Here is a 15040-nt window from a genome sequence, read left to right as displayed (position 1 = left end):
TGTTCATCGTTCTGAAAGGGAATACAAGTTATTTTCCACGGTGATTAGGATAGTACAGGTTGTCAGACCTTCCTGAAAGTCAAAACAATAAAAAGCTACTGACACTGCATGTTGATCACACACACACATGTTAGAAGCCAACTGATTTTTGAATTCTTTCAAATCACTCAACTTACGAGTTTCACAATTAGCGCCAGTGAATCCAGCCTGACAGAAGCATTCGTAGTAGGTTTGGTGGTTACCGCAGAAACCTCCGTTCTGGCATGGGAATGACTCACATAAATCAATAGCTGAAAAAAACATGAATTTAAGATTAATATCTTTATTTACATTCATTGCTATTTCATTTCTCGCATTCATAATATAAAATATTCATTGTTCCTGGATACACTGTTGTATACAACCCATCATTGCCATTAATCTATCATATTAAGTGTAGACAATGATAAAATTATTAGTGCTTTGTATCACAAATGTGTCTTATTTGTTTTTATTTTATTATCTAAAAAAGCTATTATATCCTGAACATTTTTAAGTCACAGGGGAAATCATAGATCATATGGAAGTATTTAATCCTCATCCCCATTTTGTTGTTTAAGAGGTCCAAGTACATAATTTCAAACAATAGGGTTGGACCAAACCATGTTGATGAAAGGGTTGAACTGATGAATATTTAGCTCTCCCAGGGTACTCTTTTTTCGGTGAGTGTCGGTTCTGGGACAGTTGCCCTCTGAGACAGTGATAACACCAACAAGGACAAAATACTTACGGATCAGACACGTTGAACCTTGCCATCCAGGTGCACACTCACAGGTGAAGTAAGTTCTGTAGTTTATACAGGTGGCACCATTCTGACATGGGCCAGGCTCACATAAATCGACCTCTGTGGAGAGAAACCACGAATAAAAGGGAAGATATCATAAGATTGATGTAAAAAATTTCTGGTCAAGGTTGGTAGCTTGCACGATCACGGAATCAGCTCATGATGCTGAAATCATATATTATACTGAATTACAAAGTTTTCTTCCATAGTTTTCAACAACAACACGTCTTGAGTTTGGAGATGTGTTAGTCAAGGTAGACTTCATTCATGATCGAACACTGCATGAACACCTACCGTTTTCACAGTTGAAGCCAGTGTAGCCCTGGACACAGGTACACACATAGCTGTCAAAGAGATTGTTACAAGTACCACCATTCTCACATGGGTTGCTTACGCATTCGTTGTGATCTGAAAGGAAAAAGAAAATAATTTTTACAAATGATGTAATGTACACACCAAGGAAAAAAGATTTTAAAAAATATGTGCAAATCTTATCAATATTTCCTTGAATTCCCGTCTGAAGTTAGAGTTGTCATTACATCATATTATGTTCCTTTGTCGCCTCCCTAAAAACTACTAGATACAATAAAATTGATACTGCTGATGTAACTGTCTACAGTAATAGTAACAAACAAACAAAGGCAGAGTTTAGTTGAGCTCCATTGCTGTTGTAGTCTGTTCTCTTATCAGGTTCTGTAACTTAACTCATTTACAACTGCAGTGCAGGCAAAAGGTTAGAAGAGAATATTATTATAAATAATTGCATGAACATTTCTGACTTACCCAGTTCACAATTGATACCTGCATACGCTGAAGGGCAGTCACATGTGTAGAAAGTGAAGAAGTTGTTGCAGATTCCACCATTTTGACATGGGATAGAGTTGCAAGGGTTCATTTCTGTAAGCAAATCAGAGTAGAAGAATGAAAGGAGAATGCAAATCATAACTTTTTTAAATAATAAAGATAAATGTAAAGTTAAAAAGCCATAGAGGGTGCTCTTTGGTCACCGTCACGTCTCAAAAAATCTAGTGTGAGTATATACTAGTATAGCAGCAGTACAGTAGCTCGAGGTTTTGCCTGGGTATTTGGGTTGGACGGCAAAATTGCCGTCCAACCCATAGACTCACGAGAGTCTATGTCCAACCCAAATACCCAGGCAAAACCTCGAGCTACTGTACTGCTAGTCTCGCATGCCAGACCTCGAAACCTGCGTGCGGCTCGAGCGGCGAAGCCGCGAGCAGCGAGTAACCGCAGGTTACGAGGTCTGGCTAGAACCGATGTGCTATATATACTGTTCAATAGAATGCGTCGAAAATCGGCTGGATGAAAGAGTAAATCTGTTGTTTATTCATGAATGTAGGTGGAGCGTCTAAAAATAGCCTTTTGAATTCGACTGAATGATTGTGTCATTCATCCAGAAATGTTTCATTCGAAGTAAACTGCCTTACGTTGACCTCAGACAGTAGTACGGCTTCATGAAATCACGGTTACGCTATCCCCAGTAACCATGATGAAAAAAATCTGCAAATATGATCTATGCCGTTGAAGAAAGTGGTGATGGACAGCCTGAAACCGAAGCAGGAGGTAGCCATTACAGATTATCTGGAAGGAGACGACGTTTCCGTGAATTTGCCGACAAGATATGGCCAATGTCTAATTTTAAGATTGCTCCGGCCTTGCTTCAACAATGCTCTTGCGATTGCATTTTGTTGATCGTCGACATCCTCTATGAAGTTAGCTTTTTCATTTTGCTCCATTCAAACGAAGCTCAGACTTTTGGTCCCGTTCGACTGCCGATGAGCTGGTGGTAAATGGCCTCACAAATAAATTCTCGCCGTAGATTTTTGCTTGAGTGTTTTTTCGGCACAGATATGTCCTCGAAGCGAACAGGTTGTTGAGGACCTAAGCACCCACATATTCAAGTTTTCGTACATGTTATTCACACAACGAAATACAAAGTGAAAAAGTTAGTTTATCTGCAAAATGCTCGATTTACCATCACTGGAACTGGTTTGGTTGTAACTGTAGTTGCCTTACCGATTTCACAATTCTGTCCTTGCCAGCCCAGACTGCATACACATTCGTAGCTTGTTTGGTAGTTCACACATGTCGCTCCATTCCGGCACGGATCAGGTTGACACAAATTAATTGCTGAGGTAGAGAGAAGGCGGAAAAGGACAAGTGTAATCAGGGACACAATCAAAATGAAACGTGCGTCTTTTAATACTCTAAATACTAAGGCTTCTTATAACTCAAAACCTAATTTCAATAATCTGACTTACATGTAACTGACGATGTGCGTCAGCGTTGGCGGCAACGGCAGTAAATGAATGTGAACATTTTTACGCAAGTGAACAAATATAATTTAGAGTTACGCCGAAGGTGCACTCTCAATTTTCTCGACGTAACATATCATCGTTGGATTACACAGACTTCGGCTTAAGACTTTATTTCCGTATTTTACAAGGAAAAGAGGCCACACAAAACAGATTATCCTTGCTCAAAGGCACGATCGCTTCGATAATACAACAGGTTTCTACTATATGACGGACTACTTTTTTCCAGGGGGCCTTCCCTTACAAGACACTTTATGCTGAGGAGCCATATGCCTATACCCGTGTATATAATCTTATGGGAAGTTACCTATTTCACACCGAGTTCCGACCCAACCAGAGGGGCAAATGCAGTTAAATGCGTTGACCAGGTCTTGACACGTGCCTCCGTTAATACAAGGGTTACTTCCACACTCGTTAAAGTCTGCAAGGATCAAGGAAACAAAGAACAATCAGAAAATCTATGCGTGATGAGAATTGTTAGGGATGTAAAATATTCCAGTGTATGTGTGTTGTGGCGCCACGGTACTAGTTTTTGAATCACAAATCATTACACCATGTCAAGTTTAGATAAGCGGATGGTAGGAAGCACTTGAGCGACTTGAGACCATCATGTGTCGGCTTTGCTGAGTAAGTGTAGACAGCTTCAAGGTTTTATTTCATATATTCAAAAAATTAAAAAAATATATGGACAGGGTACACAAATCAGATTACTGGCAGACGCTGAATCTATTGTCTTTCGTGGCGCCATGGTAATTATTATAATTTTTGGATAATAAATTGTCATACCATATCAAGTTTAGATAACTGGACAGTAGGGAGCGATTGGACGACAACTTGAGACCATCACTTTCGGTATTGTTGGGTAAGTGTGTATACAGTTTTGATTGTTTGTTTCATATATTCCATGAATCACAAAAACATATTGCACACGATGAACATATCTGATCATTAGAAGACGCTTACATAGCTAGCCAATCTCTGAGAGTTTAAGCATCGCTATAGCATGCAGTTGCTTCGAATAAGTAAATTAGAGAACGGTCGTATATCGATTAGCTTGGTAACCCCTTCACATGCAATTGATGAAATGAATTTCGATGAAATTGTGACATGAGAGAAATTACAAATGCAATGGCAAAATTCAAACTTGGCCGTGGTATATGTCGTCCAGCAACAGTAATGAATTTCTAAGTTTCTGGGATATCAAAACTTACCTATTTCACAGTTATCGCCAACATATCCTGGTTGGCAGGTACAGACGTAATAGGTAAAGAAGTTCGTACATGTAGCGCCGTTGAGACAAGGATTTGCACCATTCTGATCACATGCGTTCAGAGCTAAAATGAAAAACAATAGAATAATTTTCAATAAAATACAGATTACGAGTAACTATTACTATTTCAAACACGGAGTAACCGTGTAACGTTGTTTTCCTAATTTTAGTGTCTCAAGTGCTTGATATTAAAGGTATAAACGAAAATATCGCAAATTATTGTAAGACCTGCAACACTACCGTGCAGCCGGCGTGGACGACAGCGACAGTAAAATCAACGTGAACGTTTTGCGAAAGGGAATAAATCGTCATTTAGAGTTACGAACGAAGATGCACTCTCCATTTCCTTGTCGTAATATGTTGTCGTGGAATTACATACACTCCTGCTCAAGACTTAACTTTTGCATTTTGCGTAAAAACAGATTATCAACTCTCATCCGCCACGATCGCTTTGATAATGTAGCATATTTTTAATTTATGAAGGACGATCATTTTCCCGGGAGACTTCCCTTTCTTTACACTGTGTAGTGCGGAGTCTTACACCTATACCCGTGTACACAATCTTGTGACAGGTTACCTGTTTCACATCGAGTTCCGATCCAACCAGCGGGGCAAATGCAGTTGAATGCGTTGACCCGGTCTACACATGTGCCTCCGTTAAGACAAGGGCTACTCCCACACTCGTTAAAGTCTGAAATGATCAGGAAAATGCAGAGCAATGAAAAAAATCTATGCATGATAAGATCTGTTAGGGACGTAAGAGATTCTAGTGTTTTGGTGTTGACAAATGCGATGTACATAATTCAAAACTAGTGTTTTCTGTGACGCCATGGCAATTATTATAATATTTTGATCATAAATTATCATACCATATCACATTTAGATAAGCCGACAGTAGGAGCACTTGAACGACAACTTGGGACCATTATGTTTCGGTACTGTTATGTATGTGTGTACAGCTTCGATTTTTGTTGCATATACTCCATGAATTAAAAAGATAATGTTGTGTAGGATGAACATATCTGATCATTAGCAGACGCTGAAATGGCCAGAAAATCTCTGAGAGATATTATTGGTATGGCACTATGCTCAGGAGTTTCGCGTCTATACCCGCGTACACAATCTTGTGGGAAGTTACCTGTTTCACACAGAGTTCCGATCCAACCAGCGGGGCAAATGCAGTGAAATGCGTTGACCAGGTCTTGACAAGTGCCTCCGTTAAGACAGGGGCTACTTTCACACTCGTTAAAGTCTGCAAGGATCAGGAAAGCACAGAACAATCAGAAAATCTATGCATATTAAGATGTGTTAGGGATGAAAAGGATTCCAGTGTATGTGTGTTGACAAATGCCATGTACAATATAAGGGACTGGTCAGTTTCTTCGGTCGGGGGCGGGGGGGGCGGAGGATTCGAGGTGCCATCCTGTCTTTGACTTTGTGATGGCAGCCGGGGGACACCATGTTTAAAATGCCCAGTAAGAGGGGGTCAGTGTTTTTGAATTTCAAAACGGGCTCATGCTTGCCTAAAATACATCGTACCAGCCACGAATTTTATCATTCAGTTACATTTTCGTCGTGCCCTTCGGTCGCATAACTTTAATAAATTAGACATAAATATCAGAGATATCTAGATATTTAATATTTTCAGTGCGCCGTTCTGGCGCGAAACATTAATATATCAGAGATATATGTCAGAAATTTCTTGATGTTTGCAAATTAAAAGTGTTTTGCAAAATGTACTAATCATTATAAAATCTGCAGTTCATGTGAAAAACAGGGCAAAATTCTAATGCTTTTCTGAGTTCTCCATGCGAATTCAGTAAAATAAAGCAACGTGCTCTAACATTTCTCAATATATTTGATACAGTGACATATTTTACAAAGAGATAAATGACAAGATAATTTTCGTTCTCATTGATGCAACTATTTTCCCCTTTATGTTATACGTTATATATATATATATATATATATATATATATATATATATATATATATATATATATATATAATTTATTTTTCACCTTCTTTAGCTTTGTCGCGGGGTTACCCTGTTTTCGAAAGTTAGAGTGGGGGTCAGTCATTTTTTTACCTCCGGAAAAACTAATCCACCGCCGCCACCTCCGACCGAAGAAAACTGACCAGTCCCTTAACAACCTGTGTACTGCTTTGTGGCGCTATGTAATTATTATAATTTTTAGACAATAAAGTATCATACCATATCAAATTAAGATAAGCTGACAGTGGGGAGCGCTTGAACGACAACGAGAGACCGTCATATGTTTCGGTATTGTTGAGTAATTGTTTGTTTTGTGTTTCATATATTCCATGAATTAAAAAATATGTTGCACAGAATGTACAAATCTGATTAGTTGCACACGCTGAAATTGTATCGCTGGCCAATCTCTGAGAGATTGATATTGGTATGACACTATGCAGAGGAGTTATGTGTCTATATCCGTGTACATAATCTTGTGGGAAATTACCTGTTTCACACCGAGTTCCGATCCAACCAGCAGGGCAAATGCAGTTAAATGCGTTGACCTGGTCTACACATGTGCCTCCGTTAAGACAAGGGCTACTTCCACACTCGTTAAAGTCTGCAATGATCAGGAAAATACAGAACAGTCAGAAAATCTCTGCATGGTAAGATGTGTTGCTGATGTAAAAGATTCCAGTGTATGAGTGTTGACAAATGCGATGTACAACATAAGGGACTGGTCAGTTTCTTCGGCCTGGAGGCGGTGGATTAATGGCCGGGGGGGGGGGGGGGTCACCCTGTTTTGATATTGTGATGGAAAGGGGGGTCAATATGTTTAATAAATGCCCAATAGGAGGGGAGGGGTTTAAGTGTATTTTGGAATTTCAAAACGGGCTCATACTTGTCTTAAATACATCGTACCAGCCACGAATTTCGTCATTCAGAGGCATTTTTCGTCGAGCCCTTCGGGCAGGTAACTTTAATATATCAGACATTAAGGTCAGATATATTTTGATGATAATTTCTTTTCAGTGCGCCCTTCTGGTGCGAAACATTAATATATCAGAGATATATGTCAGAGATTTCTTGATGTTTGCAAAATGTAATAATCATATAAAATCTGCAGTTCATAAGAAAAACATGACAAAATCCTGATGCTTTTCTGATTTCTCCATGCGAATTCAGGAAAGTAAAGCAACATGCGCTAATATTTCACAATACATTTGACACAGTGACTTATTTTAGAAAGAGATAAACGACAAGATAATTTTCGTTCTCTTTGATGCAAATATTTTCCTTTATATTTTCATTTTATATTTCATCTTATTTTATCTTGGTTGCGGGGGTCACCCAGTTTTCGAAAGTTGGAATGGGAGGCCAGTTATTTTTTTACGTCCGCAAAAAATAAACTACTGTCACCCCCGACCGAAGAAAACTGACCAGTCCCTAAACAACCTGTGTACTGCTTTATGCCGCATGGTAATTATTATAATTTTAGACAATAAAGTATCATACCATATCAAATCTAGATAAATTGACAGTAGGGAGGGCTAGAACGACAATGACAGACCATCATGTTTCCGTATTGTTGAGTAAGTGTGTACAGCTTTGATTGTTTGTTTGTTCCATATATCCATGAATTAAAGAAATATGTTAGGATAAACAAATCTGATCATTAGCAAACGCTGAAAAGGCTCGAAAATCTCTCTGAGACATTATTGGCATGACTCTATAAAAATATAATGCTGAGGACTTATTTGTCTATACCCGTGTACATAATCTTGTGGAAAGTGTTCTAAAAAGAGTCAGTCCAACTACAACCATAGAAGCAACACGTAGAGTGCGGGAACACAATTTGATTTTGTGGAAAGTTACCTGTTTCACACCGAGTTCCGATCCAACCAGGGGGGCAAACGCAGTTAAATGCGTTGACAAGGTCTTGACACGTGCCTCCGTTAAGACAAGGGCTACTTCCACACTCGTTAAAGTCTGCAATGATCAGGAAAACACAGAACAATAAGAGTCCAGCAAGGTAAGATGTGTTACAGGTTTATGTGTGTTGACAAATGCGATGTACAACATAAACAATCAGTGTACTACTTTGTGGGTCCATGATTACACTTTTGGATGTCATATCCTTATCAAATCAAGATCAGCGGACAGTCAAGGCACTTGAACGACAGCTTGAGACCACCATGTCTCGGTTTTGTTGAGTAAGTGTGTACATCTTCGATTTTGTGTTTCATATATTCCATGAATTAAAAACATATGTTGTGTAGGGTGACCTAATCTGATCAGCAGCGGGGGCTAGCCAATCTCCGAGAGTTGAAGCGTCGCTGTACGCTACGTGAATAAGTAAATTTTTAATTACCTTGGTAACCACTTCGTGAACAATTACTGAAGTGATAATTCAATGGAATTGTGACATGTGAGAAATCGCTAGAACGGGTAGAAATTACAAATTGCAAAATTCAAACTTGACCGTGGTATTTGTCGTCCAGTTACATAAATGAATTTCTATGTTTCTGGGATATCGAAACCTACCTATTTCGCAGTTATCGCCAATATATCCTGGTTGGCAGGTACAGACGTAGTAGGTAAAGAAGTTGGTGCAGGTAGCGCCGTTGAGACAAGGATTTGCACCATTCTGATCACATGCGTTGAGAGCTAAAATGAAAAACAATACAATGATTTTCAATAATATGCAAAGTAATAATAGACTGTTGACTGCCCTGGTGCCCTTTCTTTTCTGTTATTGGTGTAGTCTCTCGCACATACTGAGGTGGGGGATGCCGCAGGCATGAACGCAAGACCCGAGTAACACCCCCCGTATGTGTAAGCGACTATACCGTTAACAGAAAAGGCACATGCAACGGACTGTGACAGGCTAATTAGGTAGCTGTTCCTATTTCAAACACAGAGTAATCGTGTTTCAAACTAAACGACTGTAGCTTATGTTTTTCAAATTTTGGTGTCTCCAGTGCTTGATCAGGTTTGGACGAAAATGTAATTGTTGTGTTGCGGCGTTGACTTGGACGACAACGATACTGTATAATAAGGAGTCATGCGTCTTTCTATACCAGTGTATAATCTTGTGACAGGTTACCTGTTTCACACCGAGTTCCGATCCAACCAGCGGGGCAAATGCAGTTAAATGCGTTGACCAGGTCTTGACAAGTGCCTCCGTTAAGACAAGGGCTACTTCCACACTCGTTAAAGTCTGCAAGAATCAGGAAAACGCAGAGCATAATCAGAAAATCTATGCATTGAGAAATGTGTTAGGGATGTATAGGATTCCAGTGTAAGTGTGTGTGACAAATGCGATGTACAAATTCTTGGATAATAAATTATCATACCATATCAAATTAAGATAAACGGACAGGTAGGGAGAACTTGAACGACAACTTGAGACTGTAACCTCCACAAATGTAATAATCTCCACAAATGTAATATCAACCACAATTGTCATAAAATGCACCCATAAATGTAATATCGCCCATAAATGTAACAAAAATCACCATAAATGTAATAAAAACACCAACCACAAATGTAATAAATGGTAACCATAAATGTAATAACAAAATCACCAATAAATGTAATACTTGTCAACCATAAATGTAATAAATCTATTTTGTCGTCGCAATTGAGGAATTAGCCCTTAAATATTGATCTATGTAATAAGGAAAGCAACTCCACACATTATTCATTTCTTAATTGTTTGCGTTTAGTGTGTTTTGCATATTTGAAAGTGTGTTTTACGTTTCCCTGTTTTGTGTACAGAACTGATTGGCCATGGCTAGACACAGCTGTAATCTGAACGTCAGTGCAGTCTCTACTCCAGAGTGGGGAAGACTGTATAACACTACGATCCTTTAACGCCGTTTTTTTCGAAAATTGCCATACTTTCTTAATCAATCGCCTCAAATTCGTCTTCAGTGGATAAATTGTGTGGAATAATCGATAGATTTTCTGTATTCCTATGTTGTCCCACTTGAAGTTTGTTCCTTCACTAGGGATGCCAGGATGTCTAATTTTGTTCTACTGTGTTCAAGGTAGTGTTCGTATTGTTTTTTTACTAGATTGAAATGTATATGTTCTCGTCAACATGTTTTGTGTCGTAAGTTTCTGTTATAAGGTTGCATATTTCTCGTTATTTATTCTGAGTCATCTGTCATAAACTTTGTGTGGTATCACTGGTTGATGAGTTATTTTGACGCTTCCTTTTTATGTAATTATCAGTGTCTAGAGCTGCTTTTCCACTTCCATTATCTAACGGTTTGATCAGTACCTCGCCGTTTTCTATTCTGTGTTTCGAAAATGAACCTAGTTTCAGGAAAGTATGCAATAACATTACACTAGTCTTATTAAGTTATTATTTACTCAGGGCATTGATAAACAAATGATCACATATGCAAGTTCAAGTTTATTACATTTATGGTTAATTTGTTATTACATTTGTGGTGCGGGTTGTTACATTAATGGTTGACTATTTTATTACATTTGTGGTTGATTTTATTACAATTGTGGTTGATATTACATTTGTGGAGATTATTACATTTGTGGAGGTTACAGAGACATCCTGTTTCGGTATTGTTGAGAATGTGTGTATAGCTTCGAATTTTTGTTTCATATATTCCATGAATTAAAAAAATATGTTGTGTAAGATGAACAAATCTGACCATTTGCACACGCTGACATTGCTCGCAAATTTCTGAGAGATTGGCATTGATATGACACTATTCTGAGGAGTTATGCGTCTATACCCGTGAACGTAATCTTGTGGTAAGTTACCTATTTCACACCGAGTTCCGATCCAACCAGGGGGGCAAAGGCAGTTAAATGCGTTGACCAGGTCTTGACACGTGCCTCCGTTAAGACAAGGGCTACTTCCACACTCGTTAAAGTCTGCAATGATCAGGAAAACGCAGAACAATCAGAAAATCTAAGGAAGGTAAGATGTGTTAGGGATGTAACGGATTCCAGTGTATGTGTGTTGAAAAATGTGATGTACAACATAAGGGACTGACCAGTTTCTTCTGTCGGGGCGGATTCGGTGATGGGGGGGGGGGGTTTCACCTGTCTTAATTATAACTACCCATCTTACCCCATCTTAATCATAAACTGCCAAAGATGGCGTAGGTCAACATGTTTTGAAATGCCAAATGGGGGAGGGGGTTAACTGTGTTTCTGAATTTCAAAGCAGGCCGGCCCATACTTGCCTAAAATACGTCTTACGAGCTACAAATTTCATCATTCAGTTGCATTTTTCGGCGTGCCTTTCGGGCGCGTGACTTTAATATATATTTTTCAGCGTGCCCTTCGGGCGCGTGACTTTAATATATCCGATATTAATATCATATATATATCTGGTTGTTTAATACTTTTCAGTGCGCCGTTCGGGTACGAAACTTTGTTAAATAAGAGACATATGACAGATGTTTGCCAATTGAAAATCTGTTTTGCAAAGTGTACTACTAGGTTGGTATTGTTATGACACTATGGTGAGGAGTTATGTGTCTATATCCTAGTACATAATCTTGTGGTAAGTTACCTATTTCACACCGAGTTCCGATCCAACCAGAGGGACAAATGCAGTTAAATGCGTTGACCAGGTCTTGACACGTGCCTCCGTTAAGACAAGGGTTACTTCCACACTCGTTAAAGTCTGCAATGATCAGGAAAACACAGAACAGTCAGAAAATCTATGCACCGTAATATGTGTCGCTGATGTAAAAGATTCCAGTGTATGAGTGTTGACAAATGCGATGTACAACATAAACATCTTGTGTAAGCTTACTGCTTTGTGGTGCCATGGTAATTGTTATAATTTTTGGATAATAAATAGTCATACCATATCAATCAAGATCAGCGTACAGTAGGGAGCGATTTGACGACAACTTGAGACCATCATATTTCGGTATTGTTGAGTAAGTGTGTACAGCTTCGATTTTGTGTTTCACATATTCCATGAATTCAAAAAAGTATGTCTTGTAGGATAAACAAATCTGATCAGTAGCAGACGCTGAAATTTCTAGCCAATCTCTGAGAGTTAAAGCATCGCTATTCACTGCAGATGTTGTTGATAAGTAAATAAGAGAACGGTCGGTTATCGATTAGCTTGGTAACATCTTAACATACAATTAATGAAATGAATTTCAATGAAATTGTGATATGTGAGAAATTACAAATGTCATAACAAAACTCAAACTTGACCGCGGTATATGTCGTCCAGCTACAGTAATGAATTTCTAAGTTTCTGGGATATCAAAACTTACCTATTTCGCAGTTATCACCCACATATCCTGGTAGGCAGGTACAGACGTACGAGGTAAAGAAGTTTGTACAGGTACCGCCGTTGAGACAAGGATTTGCACCATTCTGATCACATGCGTTGAGAGCTAAAATGAAAAGCATTGAAAAATTTCAATAAAAAGCAGATCAGATGTAGCTGTTAGTATTTCAAACACGGAGTAACTGTGTCGCAAACAAAACCTAGTAATTGTTTTTGGTTCAAATTTTGGTTTCCAAGTGCTTGGTACGTATGGACGAAAATATTGCAAATATTAACAAGATCTGCAACACTACCATGGGAAATTTAATCGTGAAAACGAGAGAGAGAGAGAGAGAGAGAGAGAGAGAGAGAGAGAGAGAGAGAGAGAGAGAGAGGAGAGAGAGAGAGAGAGAGAGAGAGAGAGAGGAGAGAGAGAGAGAGAGAGAGACAGAGACAGAGACAGAGAGAGAGAGAGAGACTTATCACAGTCAGGATTAAAGCTTTAAGGAATCCATAATCTTACCTGTTTCACAGTTAATGCCGGTCCATCCTTCTACACAGATGCAGGAGTAGGCATTTTGCAAATTATTGCAAGTACCGCCGTTCAGACATGGCAGACTGGCACACTCATTGATATCTAAAAGATTAAAGGAGATCGAGTACAATTATACAAATTCAAACCACGTTTCATTTGTAGTAGGTAATAACAAAGTTCAGGGAAAGTAAAATAGTCGGGCAACGATAAAACTCTTGCCAGTGCACACATTTCTTCATTGAACTCTGCCACAGATACAGACCACGTCGCTCACTTATATACGTGAGCTTCTACATATTGTAAGACTATAGAAATTATGTTGTTCTGTTGTATTACAATGATGTGAAGTCTGACAATAACGAAGAAGCGTTTATATATATATATATATAATATATATATATATATATATATATATATATATATATATTATAATATATATATATATATATATATATATAACACGATTGGAACTCATTTTGGAGAATTGGATCTTCATATTTTTCAAATTTCTCAAAAGAGCTAGGTGCCCTATAGCTGAATGTTGCAATGTTACAAATTACTCATAAAAACAAGTGTGTAACTTATAAAGAAAAGCAGATGAGCTTACATTTGCAGATAAAACATACATTAACTTCACCATCCAATTATCCCAAATTAGTTCCAATCGTGTTATATATATATTCACTATATATACGATATATTATGTATGTATTTATATCCATGATATTCTGAATTTTGCCCTTCGAAGTTCGAAACCCTTTATTTCAATATCGTAGATAGATTTAGGTTGTATTTTATATAATTTACAAAGGCTTTGAACTTTCTTTCTTACCGTAAACGCAACTTGATATGGGATTAGGTTACTCAAAGATCTTGGAACTATCGGCATGTGCATTTTGTTGAAATTGTTAAGACTCAGTCGTTTACGGGTGCTCCGGCATTTGCGGAGACTTGGATTTAAGTTCGCGGAGTATACTCGTTCACTACTCAGCCTGGATCTTTCAGTTTACGTACATCGATTCCTTAAATCTAAGCTCGGAACACCAAAGAGTCATCAGTAAAGGATTGGTACTGCCGATTTAAAGCACAGAAAGGTGTCGGAAATGCGAAATGCCGTACTTCCTCATTAGAAATACATACTGTGCGTGGAAACTCACCCAGTTCGCAATTCACCCCTGTCCATCCACCTAGACAGGTACACGAGTAGGAGTTCTGCAGATTCGCACAAAACCCGCCATTCTGACACGGTGCAGATTCACACTCGTTGATGTCTGAATAAATATTCAAAAAGCTAGAGTAAGAACATATACTCTGTCTGTCTGTCTGTCTGTCTGTCTGTCTGTCTGTCTGTCTGTCTGTCTCTGTCTGTCTCTGTCTGTCTGTCTGTCTCTCTTTTGTCAATATTATAATGTAATAAATGGATAACATAATTCAAATCGGATAGACATTTTGTCCATATCAAAAAATCAATCTGATTGTTAAATCAGAATGTCACCCTGTGGATACGGGATCATGTCGCTGGTATAGGCAGCTGACCGAAGAATTAAATGAGATGCCAAACATATTAATTGACCTGATTATATTGTTCATTCATAGACATTTTTTATAAATCATTTAATTATGAGATATCAAATCATTACTATTTTAAGACCGTTCTTTAGGCCTAGAACAAACCAATGAGACAGCGAAACATGTAAATTGACCCAATCATACAGCACATTCATTGACAATTTTTTGTTCATTGATCATTTAATTGTGAGATATCAACTCATTAATATCTTATTAAACAATATTTAATATTAACAAAATTCAACATTTTCTTACCAG

At 38.2% G+C, this 15040-nt stretch overlaps 1 protein-coding gene across 1 annotated transcript in view; it reads right to left on the bottom strand.

Annotated features, from left to right (window-relative positions):
* LOC139152239 (protein eyes shut homolog) overlaps positions 1 to 15040 on the bottom strand; it is a 116625-nt gene that overhangs the window by 57143 nt on the left and 44442 nt on the right. The window contains exons 29-46 of the mRNA XM_070725381.1: positions 15038 to 15040; positions 14371 to 14484; positions 13202 to 13315; positions 12683 to 12805; positions 11959 to 12072; positions 11199 to 11312; positions 9514 to 9627; positions 8952 to 9074; positions 8283 to 8396; positions 6913 to 7026; positions 5007 to 5120; positions 4371 to 4493; positions 3467 to 3580; positions 2861 to 2974; positions 1607 to 1720; positions 1118 to 1231; positions 770 to 883; positions 177 to 290 (exon numbers count right to left, since the gene is read on the bottom strand). The exon at positions 15038 to 15040 is cut by the window's right edge and continues 111 nt beyond it. Of these exons, the coding sequence (XP_070581482.1) occupies positions 177 to 290; positions 770 to 883; positions 1118 to 1231; positions 1607 to 1720; positions 2861 to 2974; positions 3467 to 3580; positions 4371 to 4493; positions 5007 to 5120; positions 6913 to 7026; positions 8283 to 8396; positions 8952 to 9074; positions 9514 to 9627; positions 11199 to 11312; positions 11959 to 12072; positions 12683 to 12805; positions 13202 to 13315; positions 14371 to 14484; positions 15038 to 15040 (1968 nt within the window). The remainder of the gene's footprint in view (positions 1 to 176; positions 291 to 769; positions 884 to 1117; positions 1232 to 1606; positions 1721 to 2860; positions 2975 to 3466; positions 3581 to 4370; positions 4494 to 5006; positions 5121 to 6912; positions 7027 to 8282; positions 8397 to 8951; positions 9075 to 9513; positions 9628 to 11198; positions 11313 to 11958; positions 12073 to 12682; positions 12806 to 13201; positions 13316 to 14370; positions 14485 to 15037) is intronic.

Source organism: Ptychodera flava, chromosome 15 (genome assembly GCF_041260155.1).
Source record: "Ptychodera flava strain L36383 chromosome 15, AS_Pfla_20210202, whole genome shotgun sequence".
Taxonomy (NCBI): Eukaryota; Metazoa; Hemichordata; class Enteropneusta; family Ptychoderidae; genus Ptychodera; species Ptychodera flava.
Note: the sequence above shows the minus strand (reverse complement) of the source record. Positions and strands in the feature narration are given on the sequence as shown.